This window comes from Gossypium hirsutum, chromosome D01 (assembly GCF_007990345.1).
Source record: "Gossypium hirsutum isolate 1008001.06 chromosome D01, Gossypium_hirsutum_v2.1, whole genome shotgun sequence".
Lineage (NCBI taxonomy): Eukaryota > Viridiplantae > Streptophyta > Magnoliopsida > Malvales > Malvaceae > Gossypium > Gossypium hirsutum.
Genome location: NC_053437.1, coordinates 551,286 through 578,460, shown reverse-complemented (window position 1 = coordinate 578,460; position 27,175 = coordinate 551,286). Strand labels below are relative to the sequence as shown.

Sequence of the window (27,175 nt, the reverse complement as noted above, 5' to 3'; positions counted from 1 at the left end):
AGAATCAAAGTTAAGTGGATGAGTAATCATGAAGTGTGGCAGTGGATGAAAAGTTTCCTTAAAGTCAACTCATTGAGGTTTTTTATATTCGGATATTGTTATTCCCAATAATTTTCGGCTTCAAATATTCTAATTATTATTTGAATAAATGGAAATAAATTTATAAATTATATTGATTTAATGGTTAAAGTAGGTAGGAAATTTACGTATTATATGGATTATTATTAAATAGTTTGATTTAGTCTTTATATTATTTTAAAAAATCAAATACGTTTTAGATTTTTTCAGTTGTTATTAAATTCCAAACAAAATTTTAATTTACAAACTCTATTAAATAATAAATATTAATTCTATTTTAATTTGATAGTGTTTAATTTTTTTAATAATATAAGGATTAAATTGTTCCATTTAATACTAGAGGGACTAATTCGATCAAACTTATAAAAAAGGGACCTCTCTGGTACATTCATCTTTATTCAATCCACCACCATCCATAACTAAAAAGGTTAACATCTCGATTGATAATTAAGTTTAGTTTTATTGTTCAGTTTGGTACTTAAGTGTCGTTTCAATGTTTAATGTGGTAACCAAACCAAATGATATAATGCGATTTAGTGAATATTTGACACGTGTATTATAGTAAAAAAAATATAAATACTTAATAGAAACAAGAAAAGAAGATTCAAGTACCGGGTTTAATATTAAAGCTAAACTCGTGTACTTAATTGAAAAAAAATCGAGTATAAATTTGACTATTAAAACGAAATATAAATACCAAATTATAAAAATAGTACTAAACTCAACATTGAATATTATTAACCCCAATTAAAAGGTCACGTGAAACCTCCGTACGTGAGATATTTTTAGACTTCTTCGTTTGCCAACGTCCACAATTAAGTGCCCTAAATATAGCCAATCATGTCTTGGCATTTTTGGTATAGATTAGTTGATTGGGTTTGGTAGAATTTTTATTTTTATTTTTCAAATTTGATCGTGATAATTTGATTTAGTTTAATTTTTAGATCTTTTGATCTATTTTAATGAAATAATTTTTTATTTATGACTTTTAAATTTTATTTGATAAATTTTTAATTTTTTATAAATATTTTAAAACAATAATTTTTTAAGTAAAGAAAAAATATATGATTTTTTTTAAAAACACCCTTTTATATAGAATTTAAGTTAGTTTTATTATTTTAAATATAAAACATTTTTTTTATATCATAACAAATTAAAATTAGTTATTACATAAATAAAAATAAAAATCAAATTAGTTCGAGAAACTTTAAAATTTTAATTTATATTTTATAAACGGTCCAATTATATTGATTCAAGTTAGTTTTTCGTTTATCCCATTTAAATCATATATGGCCCTTATATGCAGCTCCTTTCGACAGTTGCTCTGTCTTAGGGTATATTATATTAAAGTTGTGCTTTGTAATGTTTAATTTTGTTCGTAGTAATTCGAATGTATAAACTTAATAGGCATAATGATAAATTTAGCCATTAATAGTTATATTTTTTTTGTTAATTTGACCCTTATTCCTTCTTCGTTTTTTGAGATAAATTTAGCTCTCAACCTTTTAAATAATTTTTTTTTGTATGAGTATAAATGGATTTTCGAATTATCTATTAATGAACCTTGTGAATAAAACCTTATCGTGTTAATAAGGTTGAGGTATTGAGATTTTAAACACCTAGGTTCGGGTCTTGCAATGTGTCGGCTTTCTTCGGGCTTATTTTAGTTCAAATCTGTATTATCTAGATTTATTTTGGTTTAGTTCCGAATATATGGAGGTTAGGTTAAAATGTCATAAATTCATCCACTTTTTAAATTTTAAAATCTAAGTCTAACTGTTAATATTGTTTTTTTGTTAAATTTGTTGGTGTGACATTTTGTTATTTTTAATTAAAAAATATGCTTAACATTAAAATAAATATGAATTTAACAAGAAAAAAAAATAACAGTTTAATAATTAAACTTGAGTTTTAAAATTTAAAAAGTAAACAGATAAAATTCTTAAGAATAAAAGTACAATGATTAAATTTTAAATTTTTAAATAGTACAAAAACTTATGAGATATTTCAACCTTTGGGTTATCAATCAATTGTGTTGATGTACATTATTTACATCCGGAAGTACAATTGTAGTTGTGCCCTAAAAATGTTAAATAGTAATCAACATTAATATACTCTGATTATTTGTTTAAGTTAACAAATGGACATAAAATAAAAAAATTTAAATTATCCATGAATTGTTTATTAAATCGATATAAGTTAGTTTAATTAGTTGAGTTTTGATTGGTATCAAAATTAATTTAAATATGTTAATTCGGTCTAGATCAATTTATATAATTAATAATTGAATTGAGAATTAATCGAGATTATCAGTGAGTACTCAATGACGAAGTGATGATGTAGTATGGGTTTAGTAAAGTTGGGTATGGATTTAGTATGGTATTTGAGATTGTGAGGTTTGGGCGAGAGTACGAGGATAATTGGAAGCTTGAAGAAGAACGGAGAAGGAGATGAATGGATGAATGTTGTTTTACAAAGTTTCTCTCTTTTGTTTGGTTGACCATAAAATTTGATAACGGGAAAGAAACTTTTGAACTTTTTTTCTTATAATTTTTTAATCGCAATGTTGCGCGGTTGCATATATCAAAAGTAGAAGTATTTTGTGGGTTTTTCATTATTTTGGATTATAGCTAAGAAAAATTTACTTATTTTAATTTTGATTGATTATTATTATTTTGAATATTTTATTTAAAAATTTTAGAATTTGGACTGAATTGACAAAATGTACAAACATTAAACGTTAAATTTGTTGAATTTTTAGAATTAGGACCAAATAGCAATTAATTTTTTCAATTTAGTCACTCAACTTTTCAAAATCAAATATTTTAGTCACTTTTCCATTAGTTGTCGTTAGATGAATGACGAAAAGCTAACATAGGCTTTTTTTTATTGACATAATAATAAATTTAACTCTCCAATGTTTACACATTCTATCAATTTGATCATAAAACTAAAAAATTCAACAAATTTGGCCCTCAATGTTTATAAAATTTGTCATTGTAGTTCAAATTCTAAAAATTCAATAAATTTTGCCCTCAACATTATAAAATTCAATAAATTTTAGGATCAAATTGATAAAATGTATAAATATTGGAGGGCTAAATTTGTTATTAGGTCGATAAAAAAGGTTTGCGTCATCTTTCCGTCACTCATCTAATGCGAGAGTGACTAAAATATTTGATTTTGAAAAGTTAAGTGACTAAATAAAAAAAATTAATAGTTTGATGACCAAAATAGAACTAAATACATAGTTTAGTGACTATTTTTGTAGTTTACCCAAAAAAAAAATCCACAAAATTGGGAACCAAAATGGCAAAATCAGCCATATGCCCAATCCCTTTTGTCTTCATACACAATTCCCCACAAAAATGGAATCTGTCACTGTTATATTAATATATGTGGCTAAGAGCTTAAGCTGTTGGCTTCATAATTGTTTATTTGAGAATCAAATCTTATATACGCTCCAACAATGACCAAAACCATGTTTCTTCCGCTTCTCCTCCTCCACCTATCCACCGCCGCAGCTTCCACTTCAGTGTCAACGGAGTGCACAGTTTCCACGATGGACGATTACCCGGTTCCCGTTCGGCGTGAAGTTTACGGCGACGGGAGAATCTTCGATATTAGCCATAGATACACCATGGATATGCCGTCATGGGAGAGAAAGGATGGTCTGGGTCGGTTCCTCTGGCTTCCCGCCAGCATGAAGAATGGGTCGTTGGCTAATAACTCACTGATGAAACTACCGACTCATAGCGGCACACACGTCGACGCGCCGGGCCATATGATCGACCGTTACTTCGACGCCGGGTTCGATGTCGACACCCTTGACCTAGAAGTCCTTAACGGTAAACGCCCACCGCCGTTATTAATCTTCTTTTTTAAATGTTAATCGACGATGAACACTAGGCGTTTGTTTAAATGCCGCAGGGCCAGCTTTGTTAGTGGATGTGCCGAGGGACAGTAATATAACTGGTAATAACCATTTCTAAATACTCTTCTTTGAATTTAAGTTGAATATTTGATAGTGAAAATGGGCCGAGTGGACCTGAGCCGGCCCATAAATGGGATTAATACGATACATGATCTCCACTCGAATTTATTTTAGCCTAAATTCCGACACGAATGTTTTCTGTTTTGAGTTTTTATGATTTAAATTATCTTTTATTTGTATTTTGCACTGATTAATTTTGTTTGTTCGGATATATTGTTTTGTGATTATATTAGTACCTAATCATGTTTGATTCAGACAGGCAAGTTGGGTAAGTTGGATTGAGAATTGGTTAGGGTATTGATTCGAATAATGACTTTGAACTAGTTAGAAGGGGAACCGGTACGGACCAGTTGAACTGACTAAAAATGGCACGGACTAGTTGAACCGGCTAAAAATCGGTTGAATCATTTTTTAATGATTTTTTAGGTTGAACTAACAAATCAAGGGTCTGACCAATTTGACCACAAACCAGTTCTAAAAACATTGCTTGTACCCCGTAAAAAATAATCCGATCTGATTGAACCTTGCTCATGAATTACATTAACTCAATATATGATTTATCAAGTCCGGTCCAACCTAAATATAAGCTTTAAATTTTGTTTAAATTTATTCATATTTTTATAATAATATTTGGTACATTACTAGTGAAGTTTTTAGACTTCACAACTAGAGTTGGGGGTTAACAAGTGTCTTATAAATTAGTACACTACCAATGTACCAAATGCTAACTCATAGTAAAATATTAAAAAATAAATATTTAAAAAAAAGAAACATGTGATCATTTTTTAAGATTGCTTGTAGAATAAAAAAATACATTTATAGTGTACCAAATATTTATACGCTATTTTTTAATATTTATAATTTTATAAATGTTTCATTACAATTTTAAATTTAAATTGCAAAATTATATATTAATTTTTCATATAATATGAAAAAAATAATATATAAACAAATAACATATTATTTAATTGAAAAACGGGTTGGATTGAGCTCAACTTTAGCACAAGCTCAACTCATAAATTGAACCAACTTTGTTTTCGGCTTAAATTTATAAAACATTTCCAAACTTTCTCAAATATCGATAGATAAATGTAGATATGATAACAAATAGTAATCTTTTGCTTTTTGCAGCCAAAGTTATGGAGTCGTTGAAAATTCCCAAAGGAGTGCGTCGTGTTCTGTTTAGAACACTAAATACAGACAGGTATGTGTCTGATATGAATATATGTTTAGGTTAAAATATGCTATAAGTTCTTTTTTTTTTGTAAATTCAGAATTTAGTCAATGTACTTTTATTTTTAGGAATTTAGTTCTTTACTTTTAAATTTTTAAAATTCAGATCTAACTGTTAATACTATTAAAATTATTTTGGTTAAATCCTTTTGTTTTAGTTACATTGCTACCATGTGAATATTTTCTTTGTTTCAAAAATTTCACACCAATAAATTTAACCAAAAAAATTTAACTATGTTAAATTTTGAAACCTGAATAAATTCTGACTTTGTGAATAGTAAAAGGACCTCTGAATAAATTTATTTTTGGATATTTCTGTTTTCTCAATTTCAGGAGGCTTATGTTTAAAAGTGAGTACGATTCTAGCTATGTTGGATTCACAACAGAAGGGGCAAGATGGCTGGTGAAGAACACTGACATCAAACTTGTAGGTAAGATTACTCGGATTTGAGTGTTAGTGTTGGATATAAGTATTTATTTGATATAAATATTATGATACTTATTTAAAGATCCCATTATAGTGAGATCACATAGGAAGGACAAAAAAAAAACACTAATTCACCATTGATCATGCCACATAAGATTTTCATTGAGAGACATGAGTTTACCTTTTAACCAATTCAACCAGTTTTAACACTAAAAAAAAGATATTGATTTCCAAAGAAAAACAATGTATTCAATAATTGATTTAACAAGTTCTAAATCATGAGCACAATTTTCTAGTTTTTAATGTGGCTTGATCAAACTGTTATAAATTCTTCATTTCTATCTTTTAATCACAACCGTTAATTTAAAAAGGATTCTATGAAATTCCACTATAATAAAATCTCAAATTACTTTACCTATAAATATATACAATGTTTTTTCAAAATATTCATGTCTTGGTGGATCTTTAGAGGAACATATCCCTATATCGACGTTTGTATACATGTCAGGTACGAATTTTAAGGCACTGCAACAAAAAATTGAAGAGCAAGAATTGTTGGGATAACTACATTATTTGAATGATGTTAGAATTGGACTAGACCAGCTAGTTGAATTGGTATACATTCTATTAAATCGATGGTATATAATTAGATATAAATCAAATCGATATAAACGGTAAAAGAGATGGATATTGAAATAAATAAATAAAATTTTGTTAGTTCAACCTATGGAATCGGTTGGTGACTTTTTATATTTTTTCTTTATTTGCTGTTGAGAATTTAAATTTAAAATCAATGATCTGATCAGTTCAACCATCGGTTTATTTTTTATAATATTGCATGACAATCATTCGGAAATAGGAAAAAGGATGTTAAATTCTCGGATACGAATCCTAAACCTTTTAAATTTTTTTAAAAAACAATTGCATGAACCAACTGAGTTAATTCGATTTTTGGTTGTTTCCTTGCAATATAAGTAATTATGCTGATGAATTTTTTAGGAGTCGATTTCTTATCCGTTGCATGTGAGGATCATATGGTTTCGGCTCATCTTGAATTCTTTGAAAGCAGGGTAAGGAATTTTTTACAATTTAATTCCTTTTCTTTTCCTTAAATTATTTGTGTCGGTCGATTTATATTCAAACATGAATATTAAATATGATCCTCGAAATATATGAGTAAACTTTAAGTATACTCGTATTAGACACATAACTATACTCAAACACTCGCTTTCGAGTTCGGATAATGCAGGAAATCATTCTAGTAGAGGGCTTAAAACTTGATGATGTTCCAACTGGGATATATAATGTACATTGCTTACCTTTAAGGTTGCTTGGTGCTGAAGGATCACCCATTAGATGCATTCTCATTAAATGATACATGTAATTTATTCTGGATTTAGCCTTTGTATTATCATATGATGTTTTTCAGTGTTTATACTTTTTAAATTTTAAAATTTCGTTCTTGATCTAAATGGTTATTGTTAAATTTCTTAAGTTAAATTTAACTATTTTCAAAAAGATATATATTTGATTCACTACCGGAGGAGTTTGTAGATTCCACAAGTAATGTTAGGGTTTGACAAGTATCTTATAGGGATATAGTAAAAAAAAAGAAAAAAAGAAGTCACATGATAATTTTTAAGGCTACTTGTGGAATAGAATAAATACACTGTTAATGTACTAAATACTGATCTTTTTCAAAATATTATTTGACAAACATATTATCACTAACTGATTGAGTTTTTGCTTGATTGACATGGCCATTGTTGCCAATGTAGGAGAATGTGCGTTCGAGTGCGCTGAAGTACATTATTTTTCGATTTATGCTTGTCAAAAAATTGTAATGCCAACATGGATTTTCATTTCTCTATAAAGCTAGAACATTGTAATATAATATATATATCTGATATGATACGCGTAATGCCATGTCAGCTTATTATTTTTACTGCAATAAGTGTTAAGTGTAGTAGCAATACACATTGCTCTTTTAAAGACATAATGCAAGTTCGAACTTTGGAGGCAACATTGTTGGAAGAGATAACCGTGAACTCGAACATAGATAATAAAAAAACCAAGGGTGAAGCTAGAAAATCTTTTTAGGGGTGCGAAATTAAATTGTAATTTTTATGATAGTAAAAATGCCATTTTTAAAAGATTAAATCAAAATTTTATCATTTTAGAGGGCCAAAGTGTAATTTTACCTTTACTAATTTAAAATTTTAAAAATTTTAAAAGGTCAAAATTTTAAGGGGGTCGGGGCGCCTGCTAGTCCCTAGATTCGCCCCTGAAACAAACATGAACAATAAACAAAAATTGATCAAATTAGAATAAATGGATTAAATACGTAACTTACGCATATAATAAGGACTAATAATAGAATTTGACTCAAAGCTTTGGACAACTATACAAATAAAGGTCCAATTCTGATTTTGCCTCTCTACTAGGCTGAAATTTGATAATTAGTCTCTTCATTTTGATTTACTTAAAAACATACTTAAGCATTTGGTTAATATATAACTTTTTATTGGTTAAAGATAATCGAAAGAATTTCGCCTAACTTTAATTGTATGATAAAAAATAACAATAACATTCACGCAATCACTTGAACAGAAATAAGTAGAGATGTTTTTATGCCAAATTAAAGGAATTAAATCACAATTTCATCGGAATAGAGGGACTAAAACTAGAATTAAACCAATGAATTTTGGAGCACTATCCAATTTATAGGTAAAAGTATTATGGAAGTGTGTATATTAGGAGATAGATTGCATTTTGCCTCATTTACTTAAAAATAAACAAATTAGTCCACTAGTCCTATTAAAAGTTTCAGCCATTTTTACTATTAAAAACTAGTTTTGTATGTCAGTATGAGATACACGTGGCACATCATGTGTCACTGTTTAGTTATTCTGTCAACTATACCAATTTTTAATAGTAGAAATAGTAACTTTTTAAAAAAAAATTATCAATTTACTATTTAATTTAACGAACAGAGATTAATTTATCTATTAAAAAAAAGCTAAAATATTTTAACCCTCTCGGTCTTATTTTGATAATAGTTAGTTGAGACGAATGGTCACAAAACACAGTTACCGACAACATTCAAATCAGACACTGTTATATGTATATCATAAGAGCTACTAAGCTGTTTCCATAAGCTCCAAATTGATCAATAACCATGTCTTCTCTGTTTCTCCTCCTCTTATCCACCGCCATCACCGCCGCCGTCGCTTCCATTCCCGCCTACCCTTCAGTGTCGACAGACTGCACCGTTTCCGCCGAGGATGATAACCCGGTTCCCGTTCGTCGTGAAGTTTACGGCGACGGGAGAATCTTCGACGTTAGCCATAGATACACCGTGGATATGCCTTCGTGGGGGAGCAAAGATGGTCTGGGTCAGTTCCTTTGGCTTCCGTCAAGCATGAAGAACGGTTCAAGGTCCAATAATTCCTTGATGAAGCTGCAGTCGGTCCATTCCGGCACCCACGTCGACGCTCCGGGACATATGGTCGACAGCTACTTCGACGCTGGGTTCGATGTCGACACCCTTGACCTTGATGTCCTTAACGGTAAACACCCAACGCGGCAATCGCCATTGTTGGATCTCTTATTTTTCATTGTAATCAAATGATGCACTCCAAGTGTTTGTTTAATTGTCGCAGGGCCAGCTTTATTAGTGGATGTGCCGAGGGATAGTAATATAACCGGTACCGATCCACAGCAGCATTTTTTTTTTGGCTTTGTGTATGATCTGATACTGATAATAACCTATAATCTTCTGTTTTTATTTTAATGTTGTTGCAGCTAAAGTGATGGAATCATTGAACATTCCCAAAGGAGTGCGTCGTGTTCTTTTCAGAACATTGAATACCGACAGGTAATGGAGCTTAATTCAAGACAAAAATACTTGGATTATTCTTTTAAATGTTTCATTACTAAATTAACCCCTAAACTATAATCAAATTTCCAAATTAATCATTAAAAACTTTTTATGTGATACTTAAGTTATTAATTTTGCTCAATTTTTTTAAAAAAAAACTACATTTAATAAGAACATATCACGTGTCATGTTTTTATTTGCTAATATCATTGTTTGGGTAAACTAGGATAAAATTAATAGTTTAGAATTATTTTTGTTAAAAAATGAACTGGGTAAGAAAACTTCTATGTTTCTTCTTAATTTTGATATTGAACAAATTGGGATATAAGTTTGGGGTTAATTTACTGAATGCTAGCATATGTGGTGAATTTTTGGAGCAAAAAAGCTTTCAGCAACCGCGGCTGGCAACCGCGGCTGGCGGCGCTATCACCAAAAACTAGGTTTTAAGGAATATACATTTCTATGTTCGTTTTATAATCTATATTCAACTTCATGGTTATTTTCCTAATAATATCGTCTTTAAAATTTAAATCTACATTCTCTAGTTAAAAGTACAATGTGTTTTACCATTGCATCTACACTTATAATCTGTCGAAAGATAAGTAGAAATGAAATTAAACGTAAAAGGGTAGAGATGAAAAAAAACCAAAAGAGGGTAGGAAAAGAAATTATGATAGGGAGAGAGAAAAAATTAATATTTACATAAAATAATTTTGTATTTAAAATTTGTATGTATTCAATAATATTTATTATTTTGGTGATCATATTTTAGTATAATTATAAAATTTATTTTAAATAATATATTTTAATAATCCATATTACAATTTTTTAAAATACTGTCATAATATTTTTTATTTTACTAATAAATATATTATATTTAAAAAATTATAAGATATTAATAAAATTAATAAGGTATCAAAAAAAATATTTTTATTGTAAGGGTAAAATTGATTTTTTTAATTTATTCTTTATTTATTCGTTAACATTATTATAAGTAACCAAAAAATGTAATACTTTGTATATTCCATTAAATCAACAAGTTATGTTATACTTATTATTTCTTTATTTCATGTGCATCAAATAGCTATTTTATTATTTTTATTCCAATGAACCAAAGGAGGGGTTAGTTTTTATTATGTTCTTGGAAGTTACATGCTATGCTATCAAGGTTTAACGGTGAGCTTGGGTATGTATCAAATATGAGGACATGTAATTTATTTCTATGTTTCTTCACATCTTTGGAGGACCATACTTAATTTCATATATATGGTTTTGTGGTGTGCATAGGTGACGACTTGAACTATTTAAGAAGAATGAAAAGTTTGAGTATCATAAGTTATCAAGTATGTTGAGGGTTTCTCAAAAGAAAAAAAGGCGTCTTTTTTTGTGGGGGACTTTTTACTCCTTCAGAAGAAGTATGTGAAGTGTTGTTTGTCTGTTTTAAGTCGACAAACCCCTCAGCAAGTTCAGTATTATCCTCAATGGTTTTTTTGCTTTTAACCTTGTTGAGAGCCCGAATATTTGAAGAGACAATGGATTCACAGGGCGAGAGTGCTTTGCTGGGTGTCTAAAAAGGCGAACCATGCAGAAGTGGTAGCATTTTCACCCATTAATGCCCTATATGGGATTGAGTCCAATCATGTGCAATTATGCATGGTTCGCCTTCCCAGGCACCCAAGGAGGCGCTTTCTCACTCTGTGAATTTGGAGTCTTTTCAGGTTACTTCTTTAGACACTCAAGCTCTCAGTAGAATTGAGAAACAAAATTCTCACCGGAGATAATAACGGACTTGTTGGTCCACCAGTTTTGAGCGGACGACACTTCACATACTTTTCCCGAAAGAATAGGAAATCCCTGAACAAAGTATTAACTCAAACAAACCTATCAACAAAATAATCAAAGTCATTGGCGTTGTCTCCTTTTTGTTTGAACATAGAATTTGTTTGAAATGGTAGATCATAATTTTGTATCCTTTTCCCCAACTTCAGGCGGCTTATGTTTAAAAAGGAGTTTGATTCGAGCTATGTTGGATTCACCACAGATGGGGCAAGATGGTTGGCAAAGAACACTGACATCAAACTTGTAGGTAAGATCTTTTCTCGATTTTGAGTGTTGGATACGAGTATGTTTATTTTTCCTCTTAGTTCTCATTTATTTGAAGGGATCTTGAATCCGTATTTGAATTGACGAGAAAAACAAATGTCAGATACGAGTACTTAAAGTGAGAGATATAGGGTATAAGGAAAAAGAGTGTTTGAGTTATGTTCTTAACTTTATATCATCACATAACTTCATTTCTCGATTTCAACATGGAACTTGCTAGATGTCAGCTTTTAAAAGTAGTTTGCAAGCTAAACTCTAATGGAGCGTATTTGAATTTACGGGGAAAACAAATGTTGGATACGAATACTTAAAGTGAGATATAAGGTTTAGGGCAATGTTTTTTAAACCAAACCAGTTAGGCCACTGGTTCGTTAGTCTAAAATAAATAAAAAATATTGTTCAATCGATCTGTACCGATTCAAAGCCATTCTTCAGACCGGTACCTCAGTCCAACCAGTCCGATCTGATTCAAACATCCTTGCTTTAGGGTAAAAGAGCTTTGAGTTATGTTCGTAGCTTCAAATTATAACGTAACTTCGTTGCTCGATTTCAACCTGGAGCTTGCTAGATGTCAGCTTTTAAAGGTTGTTTGCATGAATCAAACGTGCTAAATTCTGAGCTCCTTCGATCAGCCTATTGGTGTTGCTACTTTAGTTTACTTGCAAAACAAGTAATCTTAGGGACGAATTTGTTTATCTTGGAAAATGCAGGAATCGATTTCTTATCTGCTGCATGCTATGATCATTCCGTTCCAGCTCATCTTGAGTTCTTTGAAGGCAGGGTAAGGAAATTGTACTTCAACAACACATTATTTTATTACTTTTATACGTGGTCAAATTAAGGTTTTGGTCCTTTTATATACCAAAAATTGGAATTTAGTTCCTATAATTTAATTTAGCATAATTTAATCCCTTTATTTTTATAACGCCTTAGGTTAAAATGCTACCGTGGATTTTCCTTAGAAGTACCATCTCCAATTCCAAAAAAAAAAAAATCATGTTAGCATGATCAGTTGAAATATTGTATTTAAGAAAAATCCATGCTATCAATTTTGACTAGAATTAACGATAGTTCAAACTTAGGTTTAAATATAAAATTGTCCTTAAATTATATCAGTTTTCCCACTAGGGTTAGGTGCTTAAAGTTTTTTTTTTCTATCAAAAGTGATACTTAAACTATTAATTTGGTCTCATTTTATCCCAAAACACGATATCATCCAATAAGAACGTGACATGCAACATGTTTTTATTGGACTTCATACGTTATTTTAAGTAAAGTGAGATGAAATTGATAGTTTAGGTACTATTTTTGACCAAAATTTTGTTAGGTACCTAAGCGACAAAAGTAGTATAGTTTGGAAGGCAATTTTGTGATTAAATCTAAAAGTACAGAGATTAAATTATGTATGTAAAGATAAATCTTAAATTTAAACTCAAGGATTAAGGATCGGTTTTCGAAGTCAAACTCTTCTAAATATATGAAAAAACTTTGAATATTCTTAAATTAAGTATATATCCATATAAACACTCATTGTCAAGAATTATTGGATCCAGGAAATCATTCTAGTGGAGGGCTTGAAACTTGATAACGTTCCAGTTGGAATATATAATGTTCATTGCTTGCCTTTAAGGTTGCTTGGTTCTGAAGGATCGCCCATTAGATGCATTCTCATCAAATGATCCCAACTCCTTCACTGTTCTTATGCTAGAGATTTCATCACCACTAATGTTGTTCGGATTTTTAATATTTTTGTCTAAACCCCTTTTTTATGTTTAAACTTAGGATTATAAATGAATCGAATTTGAACGAATAAACTTTTGTTCATGTTTGTTTGTATTCGGTGGGTGATTTTAAGAATTTCAATTAGTAAAAGTCGTCGTCCATTTATTTAAAATTATGTATAATTATGTTTATTCGTTTAAATTAAAAAACATATTCACGAACATAAATGAGCTTGTTCATAAATTGAACAACATTTGTTCGTGTTCAGTTCGTTTAATAAACGAGTCTTTAAAACTTAAATCAAACTATGCAATGAAAGCCTTGTTCATCTACAATCCTTCTTAAACTACATGTAACCTTTCGTCCCTAAATTGAAAAATATTATTCGTCAGATTACTGCTAACAATGTTGTCAACCCCCAGTCTCAAAAATAGAGGATGGTGGATAAACATTTTCAAACTCAAACTCTATATCGTTGCAACAGCAATGATGGCAAATCTTAATCCCAAAATTTTAAAAAAATGTTACAAGCTTAAACATGTTTAAACATATTTAAGTTCGCATCTTTTAAAATGTTGCAATACCAATTGATTCTAAAATAACGGACCTTCAAGTTAGGATAATAAATAGTCTGCCTTAGGTTAAGTTTAGGTAAATTGTTCAATATTTCATTTGGCTTTGGTGGTGTTGTAAGACATCAAAGTTGAACAAAACAGAGTAGAAATGACCTAAAAAGAAATCCACAAACTGAAATGTATTATCATCATAAAAAGTCAAAACTATACAATGGCTATTACAGAGTTCTAAGTTTTCTGTTTCCACACAATATTTTAAATACTTCTCATTTTTGCTTTCGGTTGACACGTGAAACCCTTGGCCGATGAGGAATTGTCTCCTCCTTGGAGGTTTTAGTACGGTGGTGGGGGATAATGACCCGGGAAAGGACCTGTTTGCAAAATGGAAAAGAATGGAACTTAAGTACTATATTTGAAATGCAATGGGGAGTAATCATCGAAAGATATAAAATGTAACTGAAATTACCTGGCGGATAATAGGGTGATTGTTGTGGATACGTAGATGGGGGATACGATGAAGGTGGCGGAGGGTATGCGGAAGGTGGTGGAGGGTAAGCCGAATGTGGTGGAGGATAAGCCGAAGGTGGAGGAGGGTATGCAGATGAAGGATACGCTGGATATGGTGATGGAGACGGATATGTTGTAGCCGGTGGTGGATAAGAAGCAGGATAAGTTGCCGGAGGTGCGGAATATTGAGGGACATGTGGAGGAGGAGCTGTATATTGTGGTGCTGTCGGAGCATATGTTGTGGTTGGCGGCTGCAATAATCCAAGTAACCGTTTAGTTCACATTTTTTCAAATAAATATTAACAAAGATGATGAATAAAAGTAAAATAGATTGGACTTACTTTGGCATTTCCATAATGCATTATCAGCCGTACTTCTCCGGCATATCTGCAATTCGAAAAAGTAAGAGTTGGTAGATGCTCAAAGATTGCTCTAGTTAAAGGAAATCCAAAAATAGGGAATATAACATGAAATTTAACTCCGCAAATAAAATAAGTCAATAACAGAGCATGAAACAGAATGTCTTGCTGGTATATATATAACAAATAAGGTTCCAAGAAACACAATTGCTATCAAAACAGTATCGTAACATCTATGGAGCAAGACATTGCAGCAAAATGAGTAATTGCGTGTCAATGTTGATGAACAGAAGCATAAATTAAGCAAAAATCTTTCGGTTTGAGGGCAACTGAGACATGCGTACATGACTACAAGAACCGGTTTTCTTCCTCATAAGCCGTGAGAGAAAAAATGAATCCACAAGGAAGATAGGATGCAATAAGTCTAAAGACAAGCTAGCAATGACAGAGATTCTGGAATTATATGGAGGAACATAAGGGTTTCCACCAATATAAGCTTAAACCGATCTCGAGATTAAGCGTCCTTAGATTCTTCATCGAAACATATCTTATCCTAGTACATGCTAAAAGCTACCATTCAATTGTCGATTCATTTACCTGCCGATTTTTCTTTGAAGTGACCAAAGCAGTATCATTAAAATCCCGAGATTCCGGAATTATATGGAGAAATATAAACAAAGTTCTGCAGCCAATATAACTTAAACCGATCTCTCAAGGTCAAGTGCCGCTAGAGATTATTCATCGAAACATATCTCATCCTAGTACATGCAAAAAATGACAATTCGATTTTGGTTTTCGATTTGTTATTCATCAAAACATATCTTACCCTAGTGCATGCAAAAAGTGACAATTCAATTTCAGTTTTCGATTTTTTTACCTTCCGGTTTTAGTCTGAAGTGACCAAGCAGTATCATCAAAACCCTGAGAAAGAACCTTCTGCAATTGAATCCTACAAGAAAACCGAACATTAGAATCGAAAAACCAATAAGAACAAATCTTTTCAAAAGCACATAAACGGATCAAAGGCGTTTTCTTACTTTCCACTGCCGATAAAATCGTCATAAGTCAATGTATTGCTGTTCCAAACCACAACATTGATCTCTCTAAGCCCTTCAATCAATGTGAATGTGAACCTCTCTTGGAATACAGGTGCTTTGCCACCATCTAAAACAAAAAACCGAGATGTTAAATTTCCGGAAGAGTTCTAGGGCGAGCTTTTTAGATTGAGCTTTCTACAAGCTCCGATCACACAAAAACAATGAATATATTAACTATAAATCTACCGATTTTATGTCACCCTTCAATTCAAACTAGGAAAAGCGACGTCCATGGATTCTAAACATTCATGATTTGTATGCAAATTAAGCGAATTACTTACACCTTGTTATCACAATTTTTTCATAATGTTGTCTAATATCACAATTATGCAAAATATTATTTAATTACAAAAATTATTACATCATTCGTAATGTTTTAACATTGCACAATTAGACAAATTATTATAACTTCTATAATGTCTTATATAACATTGAAGCTTACTAAAAGCTCATTTTAAGGAGCTTCTCTTAGAATTTTCCTAAATTTTGACTTAGATCCAAAAACCCAAAATACATGCATTCGTATATATATATAATGCTGAATCTTACATGAAGAATACCCAATTAGACAAACTATTAGAACTCCTGTAATGTTTTGTATAACATGGAAGCTTACGGATAGCTCGTTTTAAGGAGGCTTTCTTAGAATTTTCCTGAAGTTTAACTTAGATCCCAAAACCCAAATTAAAAACCCTAAAATACATACATACATTCATCTGTGCATATATATATATATATGTAAAGTTGAAAGAGAGAAAGTACCAGTGCAAGTTCTAGTACGGTATTTAGTGCTGCCATATTCAAGACAAACGTAAGGATCTTGCCTTGAAAGCCATTCGGTATCTTTCAATCTATTGCATCCAACAACTTCCATAGCCACAAAAGAAAAAAAAAAAACCCAACATTCAAATAAGCACAAAAATCAATAATTACCCTATAAAATTCAAAAAAAAAATCGCGTACCAGTAACCTCGAGAACATGGCCATGGATACCAGAAACCGACATGGATTTGATACTAAACTAACAAATATAAAGAAAATAAAAATGAAGAAAAGTACAGAGAGGAAATTTGGAGTCCTTTTGTGATGAAATTTGGTGATTTGACCTGCCTTTCAAAAAGGGGGGTGACTTTTTATAGATGAGAAAACGAGTGAACTTTTAATAGATATTTTCTTTTAAAACTTTTTTTTTTCTTTGCAACAGCAAGGGAAGTTTAATTGAATTTGGGGGTTTTCAATTCGGTTTTAAAAAACTGGCAAAATCTATGCAATTTCCATATAAAAAATATATAAACGTGTAGTTGCCATAACTGAAAAGGCTTGTAAAAGTGAAAAAGAAAACGATTTTTTATTTTCTGTTTGGATAAAAAGAAAAAAAAGAAAGTTTTGGTTTTTGCGTTTAGGGGTTGTAACTTTCAAGTTGTTTAGTTGTAAAATGGTAATGGCGGCTGTTATATATGAATAAGAAAATTATAAAAAAATAGATTATTTATTTCATCAAAAAGAAAATTAGACTCTCTCTTTTTTTGTAACTTTATTTCGTTGACAATGAACAGCCATTGTCAAGAAATTATAAACGAAAATGCCACTTGAATAAAATACAAAAAACAAAATTTCCAAGTAGCTACTTGTTTCTTAGTTTATTAACAAAATTTAGAAAAAAAAATAACAAAAACATTTTTTTTAATTCAAGTATTTTTCATATTCATTTAAATAAATAGTAAATGTATTAATGACGAACAGCCTCTCGGTCTAATAGTAAGATTATAATCTTATAAGACAAGTGTTTTGGTTCACTCTCAAACAACTCTGTTTTTTTCTCTCAATTATTAATTATAAAAAAATTATTGTGGTTTAATAGTTAAGGTTGAAATTTTAATATCTTAAATTTGGATGGTTCTTAATTCATTCATGTGTAATAATTTAATTATATGATTACAAAAAATCATAAATATTAAATATATTTTTTAGAAAAAAATTAATAAATATAAATAATATTATAAACATGATGATCAGTTAAGGGCTCAATCCTCCTTTGGTTTTATAGCATCAATACTCAATTCAACAGCTCAATCGCTTTAGTTGATTAATTTAATCCGATTTTTAACAACAATGATTAAAGACTTTATTTATGGTATACATAAATACAAATTAATCTTAATCTAACACTTATTGAATTAAATATTAAGAAAATATAATTTTATTAGTATAAGATACACACAAAAAATATAATTTAACAAAATCGATCCTATCCAATAATTTAAGCCGTGTGGTGTATTATATACACAAAGAATACTTTCCTTAATGAGGCAGAGATAAGGCTTCGATTAAGAAAAAAGAAAAGACCTTCTAAGAGAAGAATTTTTTATTATTTTGAAGCCCTTTTACTCCACGTCATCAAATCAAACAAAAACCAGGTCAAACTCTGACTAAAACGTTTTTTTTTTAATTTGACAAATTAAGAGATTTGGCCACTATTTTGACTTTTTATTGCTGAAATTCGTTTTTTTATATATATTAATATTTTTATGTATTTTTTTTATAAACGTTTTAACACGTTAAAAAATTATATTTTTTTATAATTTTTTTTCTTAAAGAAGTTAAACAAATAATTCAAGTACGAATAAATATAACCAAAAGTAAACTATTACGATAGACAAACAGATTGGTAATCAAAATATAAGTGAACCCAAACTAGAATAAATTTAGACAGACGCGCGCATGGAGAAATTTTAAGCAAAATAAAATCTATACATAATTGACACGGGGTAAAACATAAACTAAAGATCTCAAAGTTCTCAAAACCTCGACCTTATCATCATTATGTCAATATATCATAGGATTTTTATAAAAAAAAATTCATTTATTCATGTGAAACGACCAAGCCGTGCTTTAAGAAAAAGCATAAAAAAGAATTATGTTACTCGGACTTGGATATGTTGGTATATTCATAAATTCAACATGGACATATGTCAGTTGCAGACGCGAGATAAAATACTTCAAGAAAATTGAAAAATCGGCAAAAAGTAAAACCCTAAGACAACTCATATAGTATCAATAACCCTGCAAACTACATGATAAAGAACGAACAAACCAAATGTTACTTTTCTAAATGGTGAACTAATTTTTCTTTCACAAAGTAACCAAACAACGAATTTCTTCGAGACTTTGATTCATAATTTAATGCAGAGACTATTTTACCAGCCAATTTTTTTTATGGGGATTTACAACACCTATAAGTCAGAATCAGAATGTGAGATGATTCGAATAAAACGAATACAATAGAATACTACCTGGGATTCATATAACTTGCAACTTGATGTATGTACAGGAAGTTTGACGTTGCTCCAGTTTATTCGCTATCAAAATCTTCCTCGTCTCCGAAACTGAAAACAGATGCATCAGCAGCCATTGCCTTGAATTGACTTTCCGAGCTGGAAATTGAAACACGTGCATCAGCAGCATCAGCAGCTTGCTGGACGGTGTCTTTTCTAGGCTCATTAATGGCATGTGTATGTTGGGTGTCCGTACTTCCTATGGAAACTTTTTCAGTAGACTTCACCAAACTTGCAACCTGATCGGAATTAGTTGTTTTGGACTTGGAGGTGGCTCCATCGGCAGATTCAGAGGTGCCTGAGCTTTCATCTTGCTTATTTGTAGGAGTTTCGGACTGTGACTTTGTGGGGGCAGTGCCACTATAATCTACAAGCACAATCTCAACCTGGAAACCGGGGGACGGCAATTTCCTCTGCAAAAAATATCCAAAAGAGGAAGAAACATCAAAGAGGACATTGTTTCAACCAAAAGTAATGAAGATACGTAGACAGGTTGAAAGAACATCACAAATAAATTTAGGGTAAATTCTAGAAACATATCCTGCAGTTAACGGCGGACTAGATATGCCCTCTGAGGTTTAAAAATCGACACTTTAACTACTGTGGGATGTGTTTGATTTTATCTTTCCAAAACACTCTTTAACATTTTCGGTTTCTTTCCAAAACTTCTCATTTTCACTAAATACCTTTATAAGCCGTCCAGCATCAAAAACCTGAGATTTAACAATTACGCATTTCCACATCCATGCTCATTCCAGGCTCTCTCTTTCTTCCTTAGCCATTTCAGGATTCCCAGTTCCCCCAGAAAATCCTAAAAATCGAGATCAAACAGCCTAAAAATATTGTTACCATGGCTGTTGGCCAAGTATATTATGGATAAGGTTTTTAGCTGCAAATTTAAGCATAGTAGGAAGCCGAGAAATGGCTGCTAATGTGAAACCATGAGATAGGAAGCGAAAAAAGGCTGTAAAAAATTTTCTTACCAGAAACAAAGAAGTCATGTAAAACTAAGAGGAAAAATGGCTATCGATGTCGTGTATAAAATAAATGGAGGCAAGCATAAGATAGTTCAGTGTCAGATTTTTAACCTCAGGGGCCAAATTTATTTTGGGTTAACCACAGGGTGCTTTCTTGGAGTTTTACACATAAATATATTGTCTCAACGTAAAGCATATCATGTTTTACCTTGTCGAAACCATCAAGATCACCAGTACTCAGAATTTTTCTGTTTTCTATCATTGTTGTATTTAACCAACTGATGAATCAAAAGGCCAAGAATCACAAAGAGATCAGTTTCAATTCATAAATACAAGCCAAGGAGCTAATTTTATTTGAGAGGAAGATTACATACCAGTAAAAATCCCCTTGGCGATCATTAAAATGGACTTTAAAGTCCCCAGCCAACTCAGTCAGACCCGATTCCCCAGGCAAAGCAAAGACCATAACTCCTTTCTTTGGAGCGCTAAACCAAAAATCTTCTGGCTGTGAAGAATAATCATATGCACCGAAGTTCAAATTGGTATAAGGATGCTCCAGAGCTTAAAACGGCAATTTTAAAAATATGGGCAGTGATTGTGATAATTAATCAAACAACCAAAGAAACATACAGAGAGATCCTTGGTACGTGGATGCTTCTTTGTGGAGAAGAGAACACCTGTGCATGAAAAGATTATTATGTTTGGCTAGGCAGAAGGTTAAGGTAGCTTTAATATGACAATAGAATGGCTGCGAGTCAATTTCACTTCTTTGAAGTGCTAGAAGGGAAAGAATGTATCTGAAATTTTAATTTGCAAGGAAAGGTTAGAACCTAGAATTACAGCAAGTGCTCATTAAAGCATTCCGACAAAGACTGTCATTAACAAATGCTTTCAAGTGATGCAAAATTACATCAAGGAGTGGGTTTTGATCCTAAAACATAAGGAACCACAACTATGCATTTTAAACATTCTTAATGCCGGTATTTTAGATTCTTGAGTAAGAGCGAATGTAGACGTGTAAAGGTTGAGTGAGAAATCTTATATTCACATCTAACCTAAGGAATTCCTCTAAGCATTTAAAGTATCTTATGCATTGGCAGACCCTAATTTATAGAAAAGCTTAGCTTAAAGAAAAATATAGAAGCACAAATAATCAATCAAATCAAAAAACCTATTTGCGGACAAAGTATGCTGTACCATTATGATCAGAGACGGTAATTGAGGGCCTGATCCAATAAGGGCAATGATGAAGCCGGAATCCTCTAAGAATGCACCTATATAAAATGTGCTGTCAGCAATAATACAAAGAACAAAGATGCAATATAAACATTGCATAGCCAAGAGAATACCTGCGTCCAGGCTGGTTTTCACCATTGAAGTATATTAAGGTGCGTTCAAAGTATTTGACATATCTCTTCAGAAGATAACAAGAAAACAAAAGTGGCAACCAGGTAAGATATAAACAGCTTGCCAAAGACAGAACAAATTCAGAAATTACTCGTCCAAGAATATCACTAGAAGTCCATTGCTCACAATTTGACTTGGCAGAACCAGCCCCTTCCCATCCACACATCTTTTCTGGTTGTAGTAGTCAATTGACTCTTCAGCAGTGGGGAAGAACTAGAAGGGATAATAATTTATAAAAACAGTATCAACAATTGTAACTGCCAAAACATGTAGCTTCACTAAATTCACTATCATTTCTTCAAAAACATGTCCAATGGGTCAAACCTTCAAGTATAGAAGAAGGCTAGAGATCATCAACCCTGTCCTTGCCATCCCAGCTTTACAGTGCACAACCACAACATTCTCGATATCTTCCTTTAGCCATGAGTAAGCACTTTGACAGAAAGATATTATCAATCGAATTGGGGGACAATTATGGTCATCAAATGGGAAACTAGCAACCTGAAGAAAAAGTATGATAACAATAATAAGAACATGGTACAACTTTATTTACATTGGTCATCCTATAACAACAGTCAGTTTTAGTTGATTTGATTTTAACCAACTGGGTTGTATCTGTTGTTAAGGATGCACGAATGAGAAACAAAAGGTAGTGAAACAACAAAAAGAGCTTGGATGGAATTGACTCTTCCCAGGAATTATCCTCTAACAATGACTGATTTCATCATCAAGTACAATATTCCACTCAATCCTCTCCGAATGGATTCCAAAAGAAATTAGGGGCTAATTTCTTCATTTGGGTTAAACTTATTTTTGCTTTAGATTAATCCACAGGTCCGAACAAATGAAATTTAATCTCTTTTCAAATGCTAAAATAGAGCAATATGCTTATTTGGTTAGGAAAAGGGTTTCTTTTATCAAAGCTAAACAATAGGCACAGGGCATATAGATGCCAGCTAACCACAAATTATGAGATAAGCTCAAGTGAAATATGAATAGCAAACATATTACCCTGTTAGTTCCCATAACAAACCATGTCATACCTTTCCTTCAAACAGTGAAGCATCATATAGTCTCTCAGAGCAAAGGTTATATACTTTGTACTTATCCTGCATATAGAAAGTCAGACAGATTTTAGGGCCAAACTGTACAATGTCATGTAATTGCGAATTAGCAACATATAAAAGCCCCGTCAAACCCAAAGGTTCATTTTGAGTAATACAACCAAATATTCAGGCAAAGCAACTTTAACTGCTCCACAACAAACAAGGTTCATGTTGAAAGAAGGTTGATGTACTAGGATAAAGGTATAGGCCAGAAAGTTGACATTATAGTCATCACCCACAACCAGGTATGTTTAAATTATTACAAATACAGCAAAACCTAACAGAACATAGATCAAGCTCATCATATTTTCGTTCAACTTATGAGGTCAGCACAAGGTTCCTGTCATCTATGAGGAAATAAATGGTAAAGTCCTCACAAAGAAATGGTTCACGACAATCAAATTGTCTTGTTCAATTTTTATATGCAGCCATCATAAGACAAAATTTGTGGTAAAAAATTATTAAATAAAAATATAAACATCAAAGTGAAGGAAACTAGAAAAAGAAAAAAAGATTAAAGGAGTAGAAAATTATAAATCAGTAGATGTGTCATTACCTTGTGATAGGTTTCAAAAAACCTAATCACTTCTTCCATGTGATTTCGATAGAACCCCTGTCTCACAATTACAGAAAATTTAGGACAATTAAAAGACAGTAGCCAAATTTAGCTATGAATTAGTTTAGCTACCTCAACATATCCAAAAAACCCAGAGCTCATGTCACCAGCAGGGAACCCCATAGCAATTATATTCTCAGTGATATATGTCATATCTAAGTCAAATCCTCCTTCCTGAAGTCAAAGTGCAGAGGCAACTTTACAAATATTGAGAATCAAATCACCATAAAAAACAACAATTACAATATATATCACATATCAATTCCCATTTTTACAAGAGAAAGAAGTTAAGGAAGCATCTCCGTGCAAAAGAAAATAGCAGAATCTGACCTGGAATCTCCGTTTGTTCTGTGAAACAACATGCCGAGCCTTGACCTGTACAGCTTTCACAGCATTTTTAGATGTGTTGACTATGCCATTTGTAATTGTTCCCAAAAATCCAGGTTGAGTAGTTGGTGAATTCCCTTCATTACTATCATTGGCTGGAGGAGATTTAGGAGACGAACGCAGTCCAATTCCACTGGTAAACCGTGCAAGAGGTGACTTTCCAGCAGTTTCTGTTAGTGAGTCCTCTTGTGAGGCAGCAAATGGCTGAGGAATTTTTAAATTTTTAGCCCAAGACGACAGCTTTGATGGTGAATCATGTGTAAGGCTTTGTTGTCCTAAATCTGTGGCAGCAGGAAGTTGTACATCAGAAGCTTCAGCAGCAGGTGAACTTGATGAATCAGTGGGTCCGTTATCCATTCCAATGTTCCAGGGGTATCAATAATGACTGAAGGTCAAGAGCACAGATCTCAACATATGAGAAGGAATTATAGCTGCAAGCATAATGTCTAGGTTCAGCTAATAAATAGTGACTGCAATAAGAAAATCGAAGTTAAGAAAATCGAAGTTGTGGTTCTTCTTGCCCTAACCATGAATAGCTAAATACCATAATGATTTGGCGCAATGCCCAATAGCAAGTATATAATGAGAAGGAACAGTATGACATATAGTAAAATTGCAATGTAATTCTACTAATTTTCTTAAGTTCATATTCCACCTTAAGAAACAAAGAATGCATCAAAAAACATAACTGCACTAACCCGAGGGTATACTATAGCGTGAGTCGCTTGAGCCTTTTTTAATTCATGAACTCATTTGCAAAAGAATTTTCAACTGGCGAATACTGAATAAACAACTACGAAGTCAGGCTAGCAAACATTCAGATAGCATCCAAGCATATTATTACTAGCCAAAACCAAATTCAACCAACTTATTTGGAGAACTAATCAATGCATAATGGTAATTCAAATAGTCAAAATCAGTAAAACTGTAAGGAAATTAGAAAATGATCTAAAACAGCAATCGCTATTAACAGTTACAAATGTGGAACGAACAAATTATCCACTTACCACTCTGATTAGCGGCTAATTAACAAATAATAGTCACTGATTTTTCGCTCTGAAGATCAAAAGCCTACATTCAATTGGTAATAAAATTTCACTTAAATCTTCAACATGTAATCGAAATCAAATTCCAAATTTAGCTCCCAAATAACAAAATTATCTGCTTAACACTTTGATTGGTAGCTAATTAACAAATGATAGTCACTGATTTTTCACTCTAGAGATCAAAAGACTACATTCAATTGTCGAATAAACAAAATCTGCTTATTACTCTGATTATTAGCTAATTAAAAAGTAATAATCACTGATTTTTCAATCTAAAAATCAAAAGCCTACATTGAATTCGTAATAAATTTACAATTAAATCACAAATTTAGCTCCCAAATAACAAAATTATCTGCTTAGCACTCTGATTGGTAGCTAATTAACAAGTTACAGTCACTGATTCTTCACTCTAGAGATCAAAAGACTAAATTCAATCGTGGAATAAACAAATTATCTGCTTATCACTTTGATTACTGGCAAATTAACGAGTAATAATCACTGATTTGTCGCTCTAAAATATCAAAAACATACATTCAATTGCTAATAAATTTACCATTAACAAAATCCGAATTTCAGCTTCCAATTAACAAAAATCATCAAAATCAACAAAGAAAAAAAGTGTATAAATCAAACTTCAGAATCCAAATCCCAAAACAGTTTCAAAACCTAAAGATGAAATCAAATTAAAGCATCGGTCGGCTTCAAAAGATTTGATTCAATAGATTAGGTCTACGCCGATTATAGATCTTACCTTGGATCGATATTACGGAAGAACCTGAACCATGGGATTGCAAATTTTGAATATAAGTAAAATAAAATTAATTTCGTAGAAAATGGAGAAATGTGAGAATGGCATTTCGTAATTTGAAGGTGTTCGAGGGGTTTTAGGGTCAATTCACGTGATTTCACAGTCAATGAATGTGGACCGCTGATTTGGTAGAAGCTTAGATCAAAATATGTTTCGTAAATGATATAAACTTCGTCTGTGATAAAGATTTAATATTTGAATTTGGTAATTTTTTATTTTGGAATTTGAATTTTTATGGGTAAATTCTATTGATAGTCCTTCAATTATTCATAAGTTTTTTTTAATCACTCAATTATGAAAATTTTCAAAATGCTCATCCAATTATTCCGTTCTGTCTTGTTTTTTTTTTTGTCACCAGTCCTTAAATGCCTAACAAAAAAATGATATGATAGTTTAAATTTGGCATAATAGTAACTTTAACCCTCAACACTTATATATTATGTTAATTAAGGCTTGATTCTAAAAAGTATAACCCTCAACATTTACACATTGTGTAATTTAGTTTATTTTCTTTTTATTTTGCTTTTCTTTACGACCCTTCCACCTAAAGAGCTAAAAAAATAAATTATAAGCTAAATTGGTAAGATATGATAATATGATATCTTAATTTTTTTTTAATCTTTTAAAATTAACTTCTAATAATTTTTTTGATTTTATATAAAAATACTGAAATTTTTCAAGTGATGACATGCCAAAATCTCATAATGCCACATTATCGCTCTTGAATTGACTACATTGAGAAAAAATTGCCAAGTTTTGGATTAATGTAGATAAAAAATCAAGGATTATGTTTAAAAAAATTGTCGGTTCATGGACTAAACGTCACTTTTTATCATTTCTAATTTGTATATCTATTATTTTAGGTTTATTTATGATTTTAATCCCTCCATTATTTTAAAATTTATGATCTAATCTCTCTATTTTACTCATGCATAATGTGTTACCCAAACTTTTATAGTACTATTAGCATATAAGAGAGTTTTTTTTTTTTTGGAATAATCTTATATGTTTTGATCAAATTTGTTCTTCTTGACATAATACCTAACGCACTAGAACTCACGTTCTTTTGTATTGGCAACAAATATCCATACTAATCGAGTTAAAACTCAATCGGCGCATATAAGAGTTAATAACACTAATAGTTATTGTTGTTAAAGTCATGGATATTTTTTTTTTACTATTATTCGATGCAACAATTAGACCCATATCAAGTATCAACTAATGTTAGATCATTATGGGTTTTATTAATTTGAACTTACTAATAACATTATACAATGATGATTGAATCATATCAAATTAAAATAAAATAATTAAATTTCAAATTTTATCAAAGTAGATGGACTAAAACCGTAATTTGACTTATTATCATTTTAAAAATAATCCCATTTATGTTTTAATTTTTTTTATAGAAGAACGATTTTATTTAAAAGCATATTTTCTCGTATTTTTTAAAGGCGCTTTACCTTAATATAAATTTCTTCTAATTTCTATCGAGTACATTGCACTCATAAGTAGCAA

General features: G+C 31.2%; 4 protein-coding genes across 14 annotated transcripts; 2 read left to right on the top strand and 2 right to left on the bottom strand.

Annotated features, from left to right (window-relative positions):
• Nucleotides 1-3,404: 3,404 nt before the first annotated feature.
• LOC107928802 (cyclase-like protein 2) lies at nucleotides 3,405-7,755 on the top strand. Of its 2 annotated transcripts, none has more exons than XM_016860078.2 (6): nucleotides 3,405-3,926; nucleotides 4,009-4,053; nucleotides 5,204-5,276; nucleotides 5,639-5,736; nucleotides 6,732-6,802; nucleotides 7,511-7,755. In XM_016860078.2, the coding sequence occupies exons 1-6, from the start codon at nucleotides 3,548-3,550 to the stop codon at nucleotides 7,574-7,576; spliced, it is 732 nt and encodes a 243-aa protein (XP_016715567.1). In that variant the 5' UTR covers nucleotides 3,405-3,547; the 3' UTR covers nucleotides 7,577-7,755. The 2 variants fall into 2 exon arrangements, with proteins under 2 accessions (XP_016715567.1, XP_016715566.1); XM_016860077.2 differs by lacking the exon at nucleotides 7,511-7,755 and adding an exon at nucleotides 6,982-7,204.
• Nucleotides 7,756-8,764: 1,009 nt separating this feature from the next.
• Nucleotides 8,765-13,587, top strand: LOC107928920 (cyclase-like protein 3). Its single transcript, XM_016860217.2, has 6 exons — nucleotides 8,765-9,301; nucleotides 9,395-9,439; nucleotides 9,537-9,609; nucleotides 11,601-11,698; nucleotides 12,426-12,496; nucleotides 13,269-13,587. Exons 1-6 carry the CDS (start codon nucleotides 8,911-8,913, stop codon nucleotides 13,392-13,394), a joined length of 804 nt encoding a protein of 267 aa, XP_016715706.1. The 5' UTR covers nucleotides 8,765-8,910; the 3' UTR covers nucleotides 13,395-13,587.
• Nucleotides 13,588-14,166: 579 nt separating this feature from the next.
• Nucleotides 14,167-17,496, bottom strand: LOC107928921 (leucine-rich repeat extensin-like protein 3). Its single transcript, XM_016860219.2, has 7 exons — nucleotides 16,939-17,496; nucleotides 16,738-16,842; nucleotides 15,916-16,042; nucleotides 15,756-15,827; nucleotides 14,861-14,906; nucleotides 14,479-14,770; nucleotides 14,167-14,383 (listed from the first exon to the last, which is right to left on the bottom strand). The coding sequence occupies exons 1-7, from the start codon at nucleotides 16,979-16,981 to the stop codon at nucleotides 14,346-14,348; spliced, it is 723 nt and encodes a 240-aa protein (XP_016715708.1). The 5' UTR covers nucleotides 16,982-17,496; the 3' UTR covers nucleotides 14,167-14,345.
• Nucleotides 17,497-19,115: 1,619 nt separating this feature from the next.
• LOC107928925 (phosphatidylinositol 3,4,5-trisphosphate 3-phosphatase and protein-tyrosine-phosphatase PTEN2A) lies at nucleotides 19,116-25,790 on the bottom strand. 10 transcript variants are annotated; one of them, XM_016860223.2, is made up of 15 exons: nucleotides 25,601-25,688; nucleotides 24,811-24,874; nucleotides 24,502-24,584; nucleotides 23,747-24,234; nucleotides 23,489-23,590; nucleotides 23,357-23,413; nucleotides 22,738-22,803; nucleotides 22,019-22,195; nucleotides 21,821-21,907; nucleotides 21,637-21,701; nucleotides 21,485-21,561; nucleotides 20,918-20,964; nucleotides 20,662-20,792; nucleotides 20,496-20,565; nucleotides 19,116-19,723 (listed from the first exon to the last, which is right to left on the bottom strand). In XM_016860223.2, exons 4-15 carry the CDS (start codon nucleotides 24,158-24,160, stop codon nucleotides 19,328-19,330), a joined length of 1,689 nt encoding a protein of 562 aa, XP_016715712.1. In that variant the 5' UTR covers nucleotides 24,161-24,234; nucleotides 24,502-24,584; nucleotides 24,811-24,874; nucleotides 25,601-25,688; the 3' UTR covers nucleotides 19,116-19,327. The 10 variants fall into 10 exon arrangements, with proteins under 10 accessions (XP_016715712.1, XP_016715716.1, XP_016715713.1 ...); XM_016860227.2 differs by having other exon boundaries at nucleotides 23,747-24,188; XM_041086623.1 differs by lacking the exon at nucleotides 24,502-24,584 and adding an exon at nucleotides 19,997-20,121 and having other exon boundaries at nucleotides 19,646-19,723; nucleotides 25,601-25,690.
• Nucleotides 25,791-27,175: the final 1,385 nt, after the last annotated feature.

Bases quoted from the DNA above. Each gene is read 5' to 3' on its own strand.
- LOC107928802 (XM_016860077.2), top strand. From the start codon at position 3,548: ATGACCAAAACCATGTTTCTTCCGCTTCTCCTCCTCCACCTATCCACC. The intron at 4,054-5,203 runs GTAATAACCATT...TGCTTTTTGCAG, and splicing joins GAGGGACAGTAATATAACTG to CCAAAGTTATGGAGTCGTTG. The intron at 5,737-6,731 runs GTAAGATTACTC...TGAATTTTTTAG, and splicing joins CACTGACATCAAACTTGTAG to GAGTCGATTTCTTATCCGTT.
- LOC107928920 (XM_016860217.2), top strand. From the start codon at position 8,911: ATGTCTTCTCTGTTTCTCCTCCTCTTATCCACCGCCATCACCGCCGCC. The intron at 9,440-9,536 runs GTACCGATCCAC...ATGTTGTTGCAG, and splicing joins GAGGGATAGTAATATAACCG to CTAAAGTGATGGAATCATTG. The intron at 9,610-11,600 runs GTAATGGAGCTT...CCCCAACTTCAG, and splicing joins AGAACATTGAATACCGACAG to GCGGCTTATGTTTAAAAAGG.
- LOC107928921 (XM_016860219.2), bottom strand. From the start codon at position 16,981: ATGTCGGTTTCTGGTATCCATGGCCATGTTCTCGAGGTTACTG. The intron at 15,828-15,915 runs GTAAGAAAACGC...GTTTTCTTGTAG, and splicing joins GATTTTATCGGCAGTGGAAA to GATTCAATTGCAGAAGGTTC. The intron at 14,907-15,755 runs GTAAAAAAATCG...TTCGAATTGCAG, and splicing joins CTTCAGACTAAAACCGGAAG to ATATGCCGGAGAAGTACGGC.
- LOC107928925 (XM_016860225.2), bottom strand. From the start codon at position 24,160: ATGGATAACGGACCCACTGATTCATCAAGTTCACCTGCTGCTGAAGCT. The intron at 21,702-21,820 runs GTGAGCAATGGA...TATCTTCTGAAG, and splicing joins TGGTTCTGCCAAGTCAAATT to AGATATGTCAAATACTTTGA. The intron at 19,724-20,495 runs GTAAAACATGAT...TATTTTTTGCAG, and splicing joins ATCTTGATGGTTTCGACAAG to AGGAAATTGCCGTCCCCCGG.